Source organism: Uncinocarpus reesii, genomic scaffold (genome assembly GCF_000003515.1).
Source record: "Uncinocarpus reesii 1704 scaffold_4 genomic scaffold, whole genome shotgun sequence".
NCBI lineage: Eukaryota > Fungi > Ascomycota > Eurotiomycetes > Onygenales > Onygenaceae > Uncinocarpus > Uncinocarpus reesii.
The window spans coordinates 1,463,527-1,480,535 of NW_003052497.1; the positions used below are offsets into that span (position 1 = coordinate 1,463,527).

General features: G+C 48.5%; 6 protein-coding genes across 6 annotated transcripts; 1 reads left to right on the forward strand and 5 right to left on the reverse strand.

Annotated features, from left to right (window-relative positions):
• Positions 1-299: 299 nt before the first annotated feature.
• UREG_06618 (uncharacterized protein) lies at positions 300-1,628 on the reverse strand (the record flags this gene model as incomplete). The annotated part of the gene is made up of 2 exons (XM_002583605.1): positions 300-1,322; positions 1,494-1,628. The coding sequence occupies 2 exons, from the start codon at positions 1,626-1,628 to the stop codon at positions 300-302; spliced, it is 1,158 nt and encodes a 385-aa protein (XP_002583651.1).
• Positions 1,629-4,028: 2,400 nt separating this feature from the next.
• Positions 4,029-5,198, reverse strand: UREG_06619 (uncharacterized protein; the record flags this gene model as incomplete). The annotated part of the gene is made up of 4 exons (XM_002583606.1): positions 4,029-4,597; positions 4,653-4,730; positions 4,797-5,088; positions 5,154-5,198. 4 exons carry the CDS (start codon positions 5,196-5,198, stop codon positions 4,029-4,031), a joined length of 984 nt encoding a protein of 327 aa, XP_002583652.1.
• An 870-nt stretch (positions 5,199-6,068) lies between these two features.
• Positions 6,069-6,660, reverse strand: UREG_06620 (60S ribosomal protein L20; the record flags this gene model as incomplete). Its single annotated transcript, XM_002583607.1, has 3 exons — positions 6,069-6,227; positions 6,292-6,468; positions 6,541-6,660. 3 exons carry the CDS (start codon positions 6,658-6,660, stop codon positions 6,069-6,071), a joined length of 456 nt encoding a protein of 151 aa, XP_002583653.1.
• A 700-nt stretch (positions 6,661-7,360) lies between these two features.
• On the forward strand, positions 7,361-9,091 carry UREG_06621 (COP9 signalosome complex subunit 12; the record flags this gene model as incomplete). The annotated part of the gene is made up of 6 exons (XM_002583608.1): positions 7,361-7,935; positions 8,000-8,072; positions 8,134-8,286; positions 8,342-8,403; positions 8,453-8,936; positions 9,005-9,091. 6 exons carry the CDS (start codon positions 7,361-7,363, stop codon positions 9,089-9,091), a joined length of 1,434 nt encoding a protein of 477 aa, XP_002583654.1.
• Positions 9,092-10,282: 1,191 nt separating this feature from the next.
• On the reverse strand, positions 10,283-11,317 carry UREG_06622 (uncharacterized protein; the record flags this gene model as incomplete). The annotated part of the gene is made up of 3 exons (XM_002583609.1): positions 10,283-10,324; positions 10,395-10,668; positions 10,728-11,317. 3 exons carry the CDS (start codon positions 11,315-11,317, stop codon positions 10,283-10,285), a joined length of 906 nt encoding a protein of 301 aa, XP_002583655.1.
• A 1,738-nt stretch (positions 11,318-13,055) lies between these two features.
• On the reverse strand, positions 13,056-16,512 carry UREG_06623 (uncharacterized protein; the record flags this gene model as incomplete). The annotated part of the gene is given in 5 exon segments (XM_002583610.1): positions 13,056-13,969; positions 14,005-14,661; positions 15,187-15,272; positions 15,290-15,953; positions 16,020-16,512. 5 exon segments carry the CDS (start codon positions 16,510-16,512, stop codon positions 13,056-13,058), a joined length of 2,814 nt encoding a protein of 937 aa, XP_002583656.1.
• Between the last annotated feature and the right edge of the window lie 497 nt (positions 16,513-17,009).

Below are 17,009 nucleotides of genomic sequence, written 5' to 3' on the forward strand. Positions count from 1 at the left end.
GACTTGACAGTTGACTTTTTACATTTAACACTAAGGATAGATTGAAAACGCAAACTCTGCAATTTTGGCTCAAATCAAAGAAGACACAGGCAAGATTGCAAGCAATCATCCTCCATTTTGCATCCTTCTCCTAGATACTCGCACTAGTCAATACACAACAACGATCAATTTGTAGTACACGCACAACTTGAACCCGAAACGAATGCAGATAGGCTACCAATTCACTGCCTTGGAGCAACACCGTAAACACAACTAGTACGACGAGAAAATCCCACAGACAGCAAAGTAGATAATTCCGTTTACTCAGCAGCTTCACTCTTGCGCTTCTTGCGGGTCCGTTTTTCAGGCTTGGAAGTCTCGGCAACAGCAACAGGCGCACGCTTGGGCTTCTCCTCCGTCGTTGGGGTTTTCGCTGCCTTCTTCTTCTTCTCTGGTGAAGCTTTCTTGGCAGGTGAGCTCTTTGGTGGAGAGGGAGCAGGGGCTAACACGCTCTTGAGGTCGATGGTGCGGCGCCGCTTAGACGAACGGGGCGGCGTCGGTTCGCGAATGGGCTCGGGGGTTTCGTCTCCCTCGTCAGAGGACGATGATGTGGATTCATCAGAGGTCTCTTCGGTGGCCTGGCGGACCCCTTCGTGCAATTGTTGCTGGGCTGCCACGGCCTCATTGACCGCTTCGTCTTCGGGAACAGACAGGCCGGCTTTGTAGGCACGCATCTTGGCCTTGTAGACATCAAGATTCTGTTTGTAGAGGCTTTGCCAAGTCTTGAGATAAAGAAGACGACGCCGGTTAGTTGATATGTAGTGTTCAACAGCGGATACTTGCAGAAAGCTTACCTCTCTCTCCTGAGAGCTCATGCGCGCCCAGCGTTTTGTGCCCTCATCAGCCACCTCTTTAGGCCGGGCGTTCTCACCCAGCTCGCTTGCGATTTTCTGGCGATTGTGGTGCATATACAGAAAGTATGGAGTCAGTGCCCGTTTTGGCGCATTGGGATCCGGAGGGGCGCGCTTGCGCTTCTTCTTCCGATCGCCATCACCCGCTGGGCTATGGGGTCGCGGGACGGGAAGCAGGCCATTCTCAAGCAGGTTGGTGGTGATTCCACCTAGATCAAGCGAAGATGGGTTGCGATTTAAGACCGTATTGGCATGGTTGATGTAAGCCTTGGAGAGGTCGGAAACGGCCGATTGGAGAGATGCAAGCGCGAAGATAACCTGAGAAAGAAAATTAGCGGTCTGAGGTCGGTCAATTTGCAATTGAGAAGTGAAATAATCATGCGGGGAGAGCCAGGAGGTGTTCAGTGCGGGCGCAAGGCGGGGATACCGCCACTGGGTACAAAGTAGCGGGGTGTCAACTGCTTGGGGAAGAGAGCTTGCTGGGTGACGCGACAACACAAAACATTCAGATGCTCGAGTCGCCAGTCCGTGTTTTGGCGGTTAACCAGCGCAATGAAAGCCAATGAAGACGATAATCCAAACGCAGAATCTCGCTGGACTTACGCTATCGCGTGTTCTGGTGAAGTCGTCGATGTTGACGGTGACAATCGCGGTGCTGTCCTTGGGCTGTTGTGCCGGCGGTTGGGACTGCTGCGGTGGCGGCACCGACAGCGGTTGCTCAGGCTTGGGCGGCGCCATTGCGAACACACCAATCAGTCAAATAATCGCACAGCCTCGCAAATGCGTGGGACTCGAATAAAAAAATTATCGCAAATTATCGATGTTAAAGCTGGTTGTTTGCTGAGGGAGCGAGAATAGCTGCGAAGCAGAGGCAGAGTGGGAAAAAGGGAGGAAAAGAAATCCAAGAGGCAGAAATTTTGGGGGTTGGTGGGAATGGCGTCCACTAAATACTTAGCTCTAAAGGCTGATCCATTGATCCATTCACGACGCCCGGGGGGGCGCTTTGGGGCCGGGTGCCCTTTGCAGAGTTGGCGGCAGCACTGCTGCTCCCGTTGCGCCCCCAGCTAGAGGGCAACTTTAAGCGTGCTGCTCACAAAGACGAGCTTGCCCTCCGCGGTGCCCGCGATCGCCTAACGCTTAAAACTTCCCTCCCTTCTTTGTTTCGGGCTGGGCCCCCCAACGGGTTGCTGGGCACGCCTGAGTTTTAGCACTCCTGCCCCCCGAAAAACTACTAGGAGGGCAGTGGTCAATGCCCATTTTTCCCGCACTATTCCCCAGCCTGATCTTGCGTAGGGCCTGTGATGTTCAATTTGATAAATCAATCTGCATATCCTATAAAGCAATAACTATGCGGCCGGCTCAGCTTAAAGTCCCAGAGTACCGCTTCAATGTGTACATCCTGAAATGTGTAGAGTCGTGGCCGTTCTACCCTCCCTTGAGCCCCCGCTTAACTTTAGCTGTGCCAAGTCCCTGTGGATGGCCGCTCGTGGATGCCCAACCCGCCGCAGAGAAGGGACCCCATGGAAGTCCACCAAGAGCGACTCTAGAGGGGATTCCTACGCATTCAGGACCTAGCTAACCACCATTTTTCATCAGAGCTATGAAAACACTTAAAGAAAACTCTTCCTTCCACTCACAGTATTTCTCGAAGGAAAATGCCTGCAGGGAAAAGAGTCAAGGATAACCTCTCAGAATGCCTTTGGCTTTGTGGGTTGATGGGAGCAATCTACACAACCTGAAGGCTGCCGGTTAAGCCCTGGGCTCTGGAACTCGGGTGCGCAACGCCTGTGATGTCCTAATGGAGACGCTTTCCAGGGATAGGCTCCTGACTTTAGGCATTCAACCAAATCTAGGCCACCACCATGCCTTCTCCAGTACATAACTAGTTAGGGAGTACTCTGTACAATCATTGAAATTGAAATTGGCTCAGCAACATAAACATTCATTTTAAGACTTATGATGATACCTAGCTCTACCCCAGCCATTGATGAGCTGCTGCTGTCTTCGCCATTTTGGAAGTACCAGTTGGTCCAACCTCACACTACCTCCTACATTCATTGACACCGCTGAAATTCCTCGGCCGCGAGCAGTTGATGAAGATTTGCCTTCATTTGCAAAGGAGAGCACGGCCGATGAGGACGGTTCTAAATCCTGGATGAGCAACGCGTCTCATTTGGTGAAAAGACATTGACATCTCAATTGCGGCAAATTCCATTCGTCCCTGGACCCTGGTTTTGAAGAATGATAGGGGCCTTCGTTTCCCGGCCAGCCTGCCTCTGGAGCCGACTTTCTTACCCTTTCATTAGTTATGGATGGCTACAACTGTGAAGGAAACATGGGGTCTGTGGAATAGTCAGCCCTTTCTCTAGAACCACTTTTCAGCTCCATATATGCCTATGGGGTCTTTCAATAAAATAATATCTAGGGGCTTCCTCTTTCGTTTGAGCTTGGAATTAGTTCTGCTAACCGCGCTGGAGTCCCTAGTAGTGGTCCTCTAAGCCTTCTGCCTGAATTCTTAGATATAGTTATGTTTCCAGTTCATTGAAATATTCTTCTTTCCAGCACCCCTAGATACTCTAGGTCACATCCATCCTGTGATTTAGAGCTGAAGGGCGTAATTGGGAAATTCCACGAACCGGCTCTGAGTGCCTTTAGGCAACGCGCGCAGCCAGTCTCTGCTGTTCCCAGGGGTGATTATAGCCCAGTCTAGTGCCATAGGTTCAATTTATAGAGCGGTTGTAGGTGCATTGACTCGAAAGCATACTATGGCATAATTGATGGCTGAAGGGCCCTTTTGCCACGGCTTTACGTTGCACGATTCATGGAGTTCCACCCATACGTGACAGCTCTCATTTCTCAATAACTTCAGTCTTGGACCCTGCTCTTCCATCGTGGATACGTAAGAGGGAAACTGCAAAACCAAGAAGTTTCCTTAAAACGGTTGCCGAATGTTCTCATTAGTTGCTTTGAATTGAGGAACATAAGCTCAACTGACAAAATACTCCGACTGGTATGGTTATTGTATTGGTACAAGGTAATATCGTGTACTACTAATTCTATAAAAGCGTCCTCAGGCTCAAGAAGCAACCGAGATACACGACAAGTCTGTAAAAGCGCTCGACGCTGAAAATATGACGCCTAAAATTTGTAGACTTGGTCCTTGCTGTATCCAAGCTCTTTCAAAAGGCCGGTAAGCTCGCCCTGGTCCTTTGGACTTGTCTTCGGACCGCTGACAGTCTTATACATCCCAGGAGGTCCGCAAACAAAGATCTTGATATTTTCAGTCTTCGGCTCCGGCAGCACAGTCTTCAGCAGCTCTTTGCTAACATAGCCGGTACCCTGTGTCCAATCTGCCGGGGGGTTGTCAAGGAGATAGAATGCGCGGAACCGCCGGGGATAGGTGTTTTCTAGCAATTCGAATTCGTTCTTTAGCAAGATATCCTCTTCGGTGACGTTACCAAAGACAAGTGTCACTTTCGTTTTGTCCTCGGGGTCGTTGAAGATTTTACGGATGATCTGGTACATTGGCGTGATACCTGTGCCGCCGGCAATCATGCAGATATGATCATGCTTGTTTCTTTCCCAAGGGTATTTGGGAATGGGCCCTTTGAAGGAGAGCTGTTGGCCGACGGCCATGTTGTGTAAATGGTTGGACATAGGGCCATTAGGATACCGCTTGATAACGAGCTCCAAGTACCCGGGTTGCCCTAGGGAGCTGTCAGTGAAAAGGAGTGAGGTCAATATTGGAGCCAAAAATCCTACCTTCTTCACTGACTGGCGTATAGGGGCGAATAGTTGGCTTCTCATCCTTTGGACCCTTGTATTTGGTCAACAGAGCAGCTTTAGTGAAGTGATAATTAGCAACAATCCAACGTTACAAAGACGATCAATTGAGAATCAACATACAAGCGATATGCAATCCCGATACTGCCTCTGGATCTGGAAATTCGAAGCGAAACTTCTTAACATTGTGGCTAAGCATTTGGATGTCGACAAGTCTCAGGTCGACCCAGCCTTGATCACCACCGACGAAAACATTTGGACGTTCCTTGCGCACAACCTCCAAAGGTTTCGGCGCATCAGATTGTTGGCGTTGCCAATAATAGTAAGCGCCTCCAGCCGCAAGAGCCAGGCCGCCGTACAATGGGGCGTTGGACGATGGCTTTGGTGAGGCTTCGGAAGCGTATTTGCGAACGGCCTATGGTGATCAGAACCCCAATTGTCAACGACCGCGCGCTTTCAATTGAAACGGTTGCAACCTACCTGGCCTGCGGGCCTACAGGTCCGGAACATAAATCGAGCAAACATCTTGAATATCCGTGGGCAGCACGAGAATTGAGCTCAATTGCAGCGGTCGGCTAGTTGTTATGTTGTTGAGGTCGGATTGCGGGAAAATGAGAACTTGGATCCTCACAATGACGTTGTGCTGACAAAGCGATAATATCATTTCACGAAGCCCGAGGACGTTGGGACAGGGACAAAACTCTTCCGCGACTAAGATAGTCCTTTTGCAGTCTCTCGGGTATCGGTAAATCTTGACTGGTTCGTTTGTTTCTGGATCTTTTTGGCCTCTTTTTTCTTCATTTCACTATGCTCTGATGCAAACACAGTTCATAGGTTGACGGGTCCAAAGGGTTTACGAGTATTAATGATAAACATGGAGAGAAAGAAAATAAAATTAGATGATGGAGGTACAGGGATAAATCAAGGTGAATGAGATATTGGTTTCCATAACCGACGCATTTTTTGGTTGGTTCCACAATGCATAGTTAACTAGATCCGATGATATGATTTTTTGCCTATTTCCAGAATGAAGTTTACAAAACTTTTTATCAGAATAAACCAAATCTAGCCTTGCATATCTGGGCTGCATCTGAATTCTTGGAACTCTTACATCTTTTGCGCAGTCCTACGTGCTGAATAAGTGAAGATCCCGGCAGTGAATTGAGCAGTTTTCCGAACCGATGAAATTGGAAATATTTGCGTTCATAAGCCGGAGAATGAAAATGGTAGCCATCTAACCCCTATTGGTTACAATTGCTGGCAGACACTGCATTTAAGACTCATTATGCATGGCCCTGGGAATAACCTGCAGTCACATAAATGCGGTCGAACCCAAACTCCATTCCCACTGCTGAACTCTCCACCACGTAAAGGAAACCCCCCAACGCAACCTCTTTATGCGAATGTGGATGGTCTCGAGGCAGCGAAGACGCGCTTGCCCTGAGGCTTGGCGATGCGGTGAGGAAGAGGGAATTTGAGGTTCTTGGTGAGGAGTTGTTTGATGTAGGGGCGGCGGATGAGATCCTTGTTGTCAATCTCGACAACTTTGATGATCTAATGAGTTTGTCAGTATACCATGGTCTTCCTAAAACTAGGATGGTGCGAAAATCAAGCGTACATGGATGGAGCTGAATCTCGCACGGTGGCGGGCAGCCATGTCCTGGTACAAAGCCTCGACAGCGTCGGTTCGTGACATCTCGCGGAATTCTTTGTACATGTTGTGTGTTCCAGAGCGGGAGTCGTATCGGATCCAGATACCGAAGTTCTTGACCTTCTGTGGGCGCTTCTCGTGGATCTAAAAGTAGGGAATCTTAGAGCCCGTTCAATCCTAAGATAAATGACATCCACAACCCAAATTGCCACATACCTGATTGACGCTGATGATCTCACCGGTGGCCTTCTTGACCTTTCGGAACTTCATCAAGAAGTACCAAAATCTGGACTTAGCGACGACGGTGTTGGGCGCGAAAATCCTCATGCGGTACATCTTGGGGGTTGGGTTTGCCTCGGTGGGCAGATGGCGCGCAATGACCTGGTATTCGTTAAGACGCCCTACAATTGAGAGTCAGAACTTGCGCAGATAGTATATCTCGAGAGGTAAATCGGCGGCCCGGCTTTGCGTGGTGTTCGGTGGTTCCGGCTTGACTCTTCACGATCTTTCAACTGCAATACGGCGATAAAACTCGGAATCGGGACACTTCTCATCGCGAAATCGACCCCGAGGACTTCTCCCAGCTCGCATTTGCGTCGACTTTCCCAACGTGAAATTCTTTCTGGACACCAACCGAACTGCACACGGCGAGAACACGGGTACGGCGAAATGAAAAGCAAACTTACCCATCTAGACGCAATGTTAGCATTCGACCGAAAACACTTCAATGGAGCAACTCACTTTGAGAGGATTTTGTTGTCGTTGTCGTTTGTTGTTGAACCGTCCGCGAACTCCCACGAGAATTGTCGACTGTGTTGGTGCTAGGGCTGTGGGCTTCGCTTAACCAAGCATGGAATCGGCGCTAGGCCCTCCTGGGTTTGGCGTGCCAAGGCCCCGCTGCTCTTATCGCGAACCTTATCAGCGCGACGGACTTCAACTTTCACTTGACGCAGTTGGTGTTTGTTGTGAACACAGCATGGAGAAAGGGTCTGTACGACTGATGTTCTAGTGAAGTGCTGTTAGAATATCTCAAACCATGACGGCTCTATTTGCAAAGTTCAAGGACGCGCAGTTCACTGGCTCCGGCTCAGCGCTAGCCGATGTGATTACACCCGCGAATACCCCCGCTGAGCCAGACCGGTTGGACTCTTTCTACCATTTCACGGATTCTATGAATGTTGCTTCTGATGTCCGATATGCTCTTCTTGATGATCGCAGCACAGGCAGCAGGCTCCCAAAGCTTGAAGGCAATGCCTGGGCAGACATTTTTGTGACCTTTTGGAAGGTCGCTGGAGAGCTTGTGAAGTTCGAAGAGAATCCAACAAAGGCTTCGTGGAACCGTGTTTTTGTTTGCTGGAAGGAATTCTCCAATTTGATGATCAAGGGTTACTCGAGCTGTGGGTTCCAGGCCTGGACGTTACCATGTCTGTATGTGACTGGAAAATATCTCCGAGCATTCGCCATCAGGGCAGACGCAGAGACTGAGGGGAGCCCTGATGCATCAAGAGGCAATTTTCAAGAGGATGTGGTCTCTGATGTGCATAAAAACAAAAACCTTGAAGATGCATCGCGTGTTATCAACCGCATGTTTACGTTATGTCTACACGACCGGTACGCTTGAAACGCTCCCTTTCCTAAATATCTGTTAGATATCCTTCCCTAACTAAGTTTACAGGGCACCAATCGAGGAATCTCGCAAGTGGGGAGTCTACAGTACAGTAAATCTTTCATTCAAGACATATTTCAAGGTACGATGAACATACGTCAAAACCATTTGCGTTGACCGCTTTTCTGAAATAAAAATTGCAGCTTGGCACCGTGTCGTCTTGCAAGAGTTTATTGCATGCAATGGAAGCATCTCAAGCGGATATGCCACCTCTCACAGCATTCCCCAAGTCCCATATTGTCACTTTCAAATACTATCTCGGGGTGATTCTCTTTTTAGAGGAGTCTTACAAGGAGGTGCGTACACACCATTCCCAATCATGATTTTAACATTTAGTCACCCCTTTAGTAGGCAGAGGAACACTTGACATACGCCTGGAATCTTTGCCATAAAGATGCAATGAAAAATAAAGAGTGCGTTTTATGGTGTCCTCCACACAGAACTATCTCTCATGTACACTAGGTTTATCCTCATGTACCTCGTCCCATGCCATCTCGTCACCACCCGCACATTACCCTCAAAACGCTTATTAGCCCCGTTCCCTCGCCTCGAACAACTATTCCGACCGCTTTGCGAGTGCATTCGAAAAGGAGATCTTGCAGGTTTCGATGCTGCAATCTCAGCAGGAGGCGCCGCGTTCACCAAACAGATGATCTACCTCCCATTGGAACGAGGTCGTGATATTGCATTGCGCAATTTATTCAGAAAAGTGTTTATCGCTGGTGGGTTCGATCCGGCGCCACCCGGTGCAACACCTATCAGGCGAACTCGTGTCCCTGTTCAGGAATTCCTTGCTGCTATACGACTCAAGTCCAATTCTACACCACCTCTACCGCGAAAGGACGGAAAACATAATGGGGAGGAGAACAGCGACAAACTTACTCCGGTTAAGCTGAGGGCGGAGATTGACCAGGTCGAATGCTATTTGTCGAATTTGATATACAAGGTAAGAGGAATTGCTATGGAACTGGTTAAGGATTTGTGTTGTGAGATTAACTAACTCCCTTTCTGCAGAATCTCATGAAAGGCTACATAGCTCGCGACCGCGGTATCGTCGTCCTGAGTAAAGGGGGTACTGCTTTTCCAGGAACGGGCGTTTAAGCCTGCTATCCAGTTTATCAACTATAAGCGTTATGTAGCGAAGTTGGACGGCGCTTTCCAATCAGCCCGGTACCTTCTATCCGCTTGGCAGGACATCAAGGGATCTTGCGAGCCCGACAAAGTGTAAAACAAAACTAATACGAAAGCAAATTATTGTCACCGCTGGGGTTTCAAACAAGGTAACTATATGACAAGGACGATGAAACGTCTCGATGAGGATAAGAAAAAGAACCCTTTGTGACTTTAAACAACCACAATTTATCTTCGTCTGTTTCAACTATCTTCGTTCTTGTATGGAACATGAGCCCTTGAAACTGATCTATCCATATCCAAAACAATACCCAGGTCCACGACATCAACACCGGATGATTGTCAACTTAGTCAAGACAGTTTGAAGAAACACTCATGTGTAATAATCTCTGCGACCTGTGGCAATTTCCAAAACGGGGGGCTTCTTCAAAGCAACTTCTCTGCCCCAAGCGGCTCTGACAAACCGGGTCTCAATTTCTTTTCAGAGCTGTTATTAAAACATGTGCAAAGTACATCCGATAAAAAGGAAAAGGGAACTCTCATATAATAGGCTCATAAGCGCCATAAAGTAGAATATTCAAGCCGAGGATAATGTAGATAGGATCCCCCAAAGGTAGCATATTAGCACAATATAAAAGCAAGTTAAAGATGAGACATCAAATCACCGGGGTATAAAATGCTATTAAATGGACGTAAATGACTAAAATCAAAAGAATTTGAAGAAGAAATTAAAAAGGCTTTAGCCGGGTCATGCACCTTTGCGGCGGGTGATGGTTTGGGAAAGAGATAAAAGTGAAAGTAGATGAGAATTAGATAGAAATATAGTACAATAAAAGAAGAAAGATAAGAGTGAAAAGTGGCCTCCAGGGCCTAGCCCGTATCGTCGTCTTTGTCGTTGACAGGGTTGAATATATCTGGCCGTTCGAAATTGCGAAGGTTTGGTACGTCCAAGGCCGATTAAACGTCGAGAGCGTCGCATTAGAATACAGTGTTAAGGGTTGGAAAGTATAGAGAGAGGGGATTTTCCTCGTTAGGGGAGGTCTAGGGCGAGGTGAGTTTGTAGGGCTGGTGTTCACGAGTATCGTGGGGTGCAGATGAGAGGGAGCGCCTGAGGGGAGGGTGGTGCGAAAGTTGATAAAAAAGAGCTAGCTAGCGTTATAGTTATCGCGAGAATGGAGACTTTGAGGGACCGGTGATGTCGTCCTATAAAAGTTAGGAGAAGAGTTAGCATGGATGCGACGCGATAAACCGCAAGAGGAGTCAATCAGCTTACCATATGGTTACACATGGCGACGAAAAGATCGAAGAAGAGTTTTCCACCGGTTTCCATCTCCATCTGCATTGTTCCGCTTCTCTTGAAGGTTGATCGGCTCCGAATGATCAAGGCAAGGTAGTGGGCACGTAGCTTCGAATCGGTGTCAGGAGTGTGTGCATAAGCATAACGAGCGCTGGACAGGATAGTGCTGCATTGGATAGCCGATTGGAGGCCCTGCTTTCGTAGGGCTAGGCGTTTAAGCTCGGAGAGCCCATAGCGATCGGCTGCACAACTGGATAGGGCCGTTAGCAAGATCTAGAATGTTGGAGGAGAGACTCAATTGAGACATACTATATAGCGGTGTCTTTCAAGACAACAGAGCCATCGATCGGGTCAATGACTGTCGATTCAGCAAGCACGGGGGCACCATTCTCATCCACAGCAGCTTCCAACTCCCAGGTATTTCTCCGTTTATTATGTACCAAGCGAGGAAAGTAATCTCCTTTGTAAAGATATTCTAGTATTGAGGAAAGGATCTCAGGTTGTTCGCTTGGTAGGTTTATCTGTTTGTTTCCCGACTCGAGGAACTGGCCACGGCAGCAGGAGGAGAAAAATGGTGAAACGGATAGGATTTCTTCATGGGCAGCAAAAAGACGTTGCTCGGGACCTACACAGAGGGTGACTATGGCCGACGTTAGACTGGCGACAGAACGAGAGACGTTAGCGACTGGATCATGAATGGATGAAAGCGGGTTGATGGGAGGTGCATACTTGGGAACGGGACTTTCTGGTTTCTGTCCTCGCTCTGAGCGTTTCAAGATGACTGGCGGCTCGCCTCCTCTGAAAGATTTCCTCGATCGGGATGCTGCTTTGCCCGCACGGTATTTAGTTGAGAAGCTTTCCGAGCGGCTGTGGGATTGGGAGGGCCGTCTGCCGAACATGATTGCGATATTTTCGAACGCCCGAGAGTTCTGTTGAATCGGAGGAAAAGACGGTAAGACGAGTGAAGGCAGAGTTGGATAGCAAACGACGTCCGTGCAAGGTCCAAGTGAATGGCTGAAGAGACTTGTATCCTAGTTATACCAAGTACCTGAGAGCAGGAGAGGATGGATATTTTTCTTTCATTTAGAACAAAACAAGCTAATTTAAATTGATCGTGTGTCTGAGCTATGACCAAAGAAGAAGAAAAAGAAAGACGGTTACAGAGTTGCTGTTGATGGCTCACCAACAACAAATAGGCTAGTCCAGCGAAAATTTTCAGCCAGGGGGTTTCGAGGGAGAGACCACACATCTCATTTCCTCGTGGCGGGGGGCAGCACGCTGCTTAAATACTGTTGGTGCGAGGGCCATCCCATTTACAGCGGGCCGTGGAGGCTTAATACTTGGTTTTTCTGCTCTACTGTTCGTATCCGGTGCTGGACGGCGTGCTTGCAACCCGGGAGACGCGACGCAAACAAGCTGAAGCGACGTGTAAAGTGGATTTCGGCACACGCTCGGCCAGGTGACTCACGCGAGGTCACATGATGCACTCTCCGCCAATCAGCGCTGATCCCCGGCCTCCACCACACAAGATAGCAGGTGCAAACAGAGCAAACAGGCCGCCCCCTTTTGAAGCCAAAACCAGATGACAAATCAAAGATGAAGTTGACTGGCACAGCTCAACATCAGAGCAAACATTTAGTAGCGAAAGAGATGGTAGTCGAACTCGACAGCGTGCATTCTTGTCGTTAAAAGACGCTCCTCTCTGTGCTTCGCCTGCAACGAGCTGGGGGCTCTCCAATAATTTATGCTAAAGTTTCGAACGCCTCGACTCCCGATCGTCAATCGTTGTGTTGCAGATTGAAATTACCCCGTGGCGAATGCCCGGCTAAGGGGAACCTCCCGGTCTCCACCCGCATGCCGTCCGTCCTTGGCGGCCAGGGACTCCTCGCTGCCAGAAACATTGATGCCTTTCAGGTGTGGCAGAAGCTCCCGTTGGTTCAACTATCCAAATGGATCAGGCATCGTCCCTGCAGTTGTGACAAAGTTGCGGCGAGACATCTTTGCAGTATGACTCAAACGGCATCAATCCCTCCGTATTGCTGTTGCCTTACAAAGAAGAAAGGTTAATAATGATAACACTTCTATGCCCTGAGCTATATCTGCTCAGGCACATGCACCTCGAGTTTTCGGCTCTGACATAACCACCGACGGAGTATGGGTCCAAAGGAAGCCTCTTGTTGGATACGGAATACAAGGCCTAGTTTAGCGCTCCGGTTTCATGGTAGCCCTGCAGCTTAGGCCCACTCAAACCTCTCCATACGGGTCTGGTTAACAAGCATCATAATGTCGAACGTGGAAGCGTTGCTTAAGGGAGAAAATTCACTCGAACTCGCCTGAAAAACGACTTTCCCTGTCATGCCAAAAGGTTTTAGAATCCTTCCAAGGCAGGGTTCTTCCCTAATAATCTCTGACATGCAGCCACATTGTCTTCTTCATTCCGAGGATTTGGGTTTTCGCATGGGAAGTTTGATCTTGGACCAGAAATCTATTTAGCCTTGCTTGACTCGATGAATGGTCGACCCTGAGCAGTGAGGGCTTCATCGATGGAGCCGTGACAGCTGAAAGCCCCAATGCAAATGTTGAGACCGGCTGCACAAGACAGCCCTTGGAGACCTCGATCAATTCTCAGAAAAATTGCTAGGCTAGAGGATGCGTTGCCTCTGGATCTGACAGATTCCACGCCCGAATTGCGCATCGCGCTTCCTCTTGATCGTCAGCAGTGCTCACCATCTTTCCTGCAATATCTTGCATCGTCTCTGCTTTCAATTTGAAGTCCTCTGGATGCACCCAGCCATCCATTGGAATGCCAAGGAAGTCGAAAAATTGGTTAAATCCATCCCATGCTTTCATTTCAGCATTATGGGTTGCCAGTTCATCGGCACTGAAAGTTATTGGGCATTCCTCTCCAGGCTTGTTTGTGAAATCAGCCCAAGCATGCCACACTTGGCGCATCCTCTCCCGAAGAAAGAGCAGCCCGTCGTCTTCCCATGTTGAACCCGCAAATTCAACGAGTTGCTGACGAGTCGTGGCATAAGGATCGGCCAGAACCCGAAACACTGATCTGTCCAGATCATCGAACCGTGCGATATAAAACCTTTGCAGTTGTGTGAGTTGGTATCTCAGCAATATATCCGCCTTCTCTTGCGTTGAGAGACCCGCAGTGGGTGGAATGTTGATAAGTAATGGTCCATTGAATCGGAGAAACTTGGGAATTTTGCAGGTCAGAAAAAGAGGGAGGCTCATGCAGCCTTGCCAGTCTATGATACAGACGATCGTGTTATTTTCAATGAAGATGTTCCCAGAATGCAAATCAGGGTGCCATATTGTGGCTCGACGCAGGTTGTTGTCCAGTGGTATTACCTGCGGGATGATTTTGAGGTATTTCTGCAGAAGTTGAAGATGACATTCTGGAGACTCTTGAGTTGCTGATTGCCGGAGCGGGTCGGACATTTGTCGAGGCCTGGCAAACTGACTCAACCAACTCATTTCGCGGCGTGCAATATCTTTCATAAACGAAACCGGAGATGACCCTAAACGTGATAGGCGATAAGCTAGAAAAGCAGCGGGCAGCTCAATGAATACTTACAAGGTCCCTTATATTCACCCGTTTGTTTCCGTTCTGCATCCCAGAATTGCGGCGCAGCAGCAGGACCGATACAAAATTTGTTTGAGAATCCAGGAATGTCATGTCGTTGACTTTCACCACGATAATACAAGCTCCCGTAGTGTCCGAAATCAACTGAAGAAAACCTCTTCTGTAGTTCCGCCAATTGGGTCGCAATGCGGAATTTATCTGCAATATCCATCGACGGCCAACACTTCGCAAGCTCTGTGCCAGGCGCCTTTTCCATAATAATATACTCCGCCTCAACGTCCTGGTTCTTGTCGCTACTCCAGGCCAGCACACGGGGGACAGGAATATCAAGCTCATTCCGCAGGAAGTCCAACGTTGCAACCTCACTCGCCGTTGCAACTCGGGGATGTATGAAAGGATTAGGAATGCGCGCAACAACCTGGACACCATTGTCAATCGTCAACAGAAAAGCTTTATTGTAAGCGCCCTCTGTAAGCTTGATCATGCGGGTGCACGAAGCGGCGTTGACGCATTCTGCTGCCTTTCCTTTCAGCTTCTGGATGTCGAAAGGTTGATATCGTTTTCGAAACTGGTTTGCCTCGTCCCATAGCCAGCGGCCTGAGGTGTAATTGTAGTATTGCTGCTTCAGCGCTTGGGTAATCGGGGAGTCTACTGAAAGTTAGGAAAATAGCCCGCTGGAGAGGAGATTTTGTAGGAGGCTATACTGGCAGAGGTGGTGGTGCTAAACCGTCTCCAAATAAAAGCAAGTCTGCGAAGATTTGGAGCCAGAAGAGTTTTCGGTTCTATTAGCTTTGAGAGCTTCATCCTTGATTTGAAGATACTCCGTACACCAACCGCGAAACTGGATATCTGAGGACTCCAGAGCAGGCGAATCGATAACTTGTCATGCACGCCAAGACCAGCCACAGAAGGAAACAGACTCCTTCTTTTATTCTTTTATTCTTTTTTTCCTTCAAAAAAGGACCGTGTCGATGAGTGAGCAAATGGAAACGAAAGAGATCCCATCCGTTCAATGGAGTGGCATTTTGACATGAGTAGTTACTCCGTAACATTGCTCGAGAAATAATGTTCAGCTGTTACTTATCACAGTCTTATGAATGAGACGAAACTATCTTTATGGTACTGTACAAATATGATCAAATGGAGTGCTCCATGTCCTTATAGCCCACTCACACTTCCTCGAGGATGCTGCAACGTATGAGGCCTCGTCACGCTTCTCAAGTTCCCAAAGCTCAACACATCGCCAATCCGCGGAGCGCCTGTAAATAGCATGCACAGCCGGTCAATGCCGCAGCCCCATCCTCCAGTAGGCGGCAGTCCCCACTCCAGAGCTTGCAAGTAGCCCTCATCGAGTTCCCCCGGGTTTTCCGGGTCCCTATAAGAAAGTTGCTCCTCAAACTTTCGTCGCTGCTCGAACGGAGAATTCTCTTCTTCATACATGTTCACAAGTTCTTTTCCTTCCACAAATAGTTCTGCGCGCGCGGATACGACTTGGTTGCATGTTGGATGGATATGGGACTTAGCAAGGGGTGACATACATTCCGGGTGGTTTATTATGAACGTAGGGTTCTCACACCGAGGTTCGAGATATGCGGAGCAAAGTTTATCCAGTAGACGAGGGAGTGATATGTGATCAGGAAGAGGGAGAGCCAAGGTATTGAACAAATTCACCACATTAGCAGTGGCGTCGTCGGATTTTAGATCAGGAAGCGGACGTCCAATGGCGCTTTCTAGAGCTGGTATGAAGTCTAGTTGTTGAAATGGAGAGTTGAAATCCGCATTCGTGGGGTTCAATGTGCCGAGTTTCTCGTTCAATTGTTTGATATCATGAGAAATCCCTGCTAAAATACTCCGAGTCATCTGCATGAGGCGCTCCAAATCGGCAAATGCCTGGTAGAATTCGCATGTAGTGAATTCGGGGTTATGAGTTTTATCAAGTCCTGAATGCCGTTTAGTAACTCCAGTCTAGTAACTCCAGAGTTCTGATGGAGAAGAAGGAGACATACCTTCATTCCGGAAAGAAGGTCCAATCTCAAATATTCTGTCGAATCCGCCCACGATTAAGCGCTTCAGCCATAATTCAGGGGCAATTCTTAGAGCTAGTAACCGATCCGGCGACTCAGAGGCAGTGGTATGAAAGGGTCTCGCTGTCGCACCACCTGCGGCAGAAGCAATAATCGGAGTGCTAACTTCGGTGAAATTTCTTTCAAGGAAAAAATTCCGGATGTGCTGGATGATAGATGACCGTGCTTTCAGGGAATCGACTACACCCTGATCGGCAAGAAACTGGACGTGGCGTTCATAAGGAGATACTTCATGCTCCTTTGTATCGACAGGTACGTCATGAAGACAAGGTGACAGAAGGGTAGGCAGCTCGTTGGCCAGCAAAGTCAATTCTCCTCTGCTTGTCCTATGCGGCTTTCCAATGATAGCTATTTTGATTAACGTTCCATACGTGAGTACGCGCACTGGTGGAGGTGTAATGCTTACAATAAACATCTCCTCGTTGCAATAAGTGATAAAACTCTCGAAATTTCTCCGGCGACGTTCCCGCAAGCCCGAGAATGCGCTGATTGCATAAGACCTGAACTTTGTGTCCGTCCTGCCACAGATCGAAGAACACTAGCTTGCTGCCAGCCGTTCGCTGGGACCTTATTCTTCCTAGTAGTCTAAGTCACCTTTCCTTCCGGCTCAACTCGCTGCGTTCTCCCGATTCCGTGCATACCGTATAAAACCACAGATGTATCCTCCACGGTTTCATTTGACTGAATATGATCGTACTTTGAACGAAATTGCTCACAGCTCGTAGATTGCGGGTGGACTGCTAATCGCGGATATGGATTGGAGCGCGCAGTCTTGATCTCATCAATTCGGTTCCATCGTGGCGGATTGGAAACGTCTTCAATCGAACCCTTTTTATTGTACAGGTGCGTGTTTGAAAATGGCCGGGTCTGGCGGGCTTGCAATGTCGGCGGAGTACCAATTGAGCGGCTCGA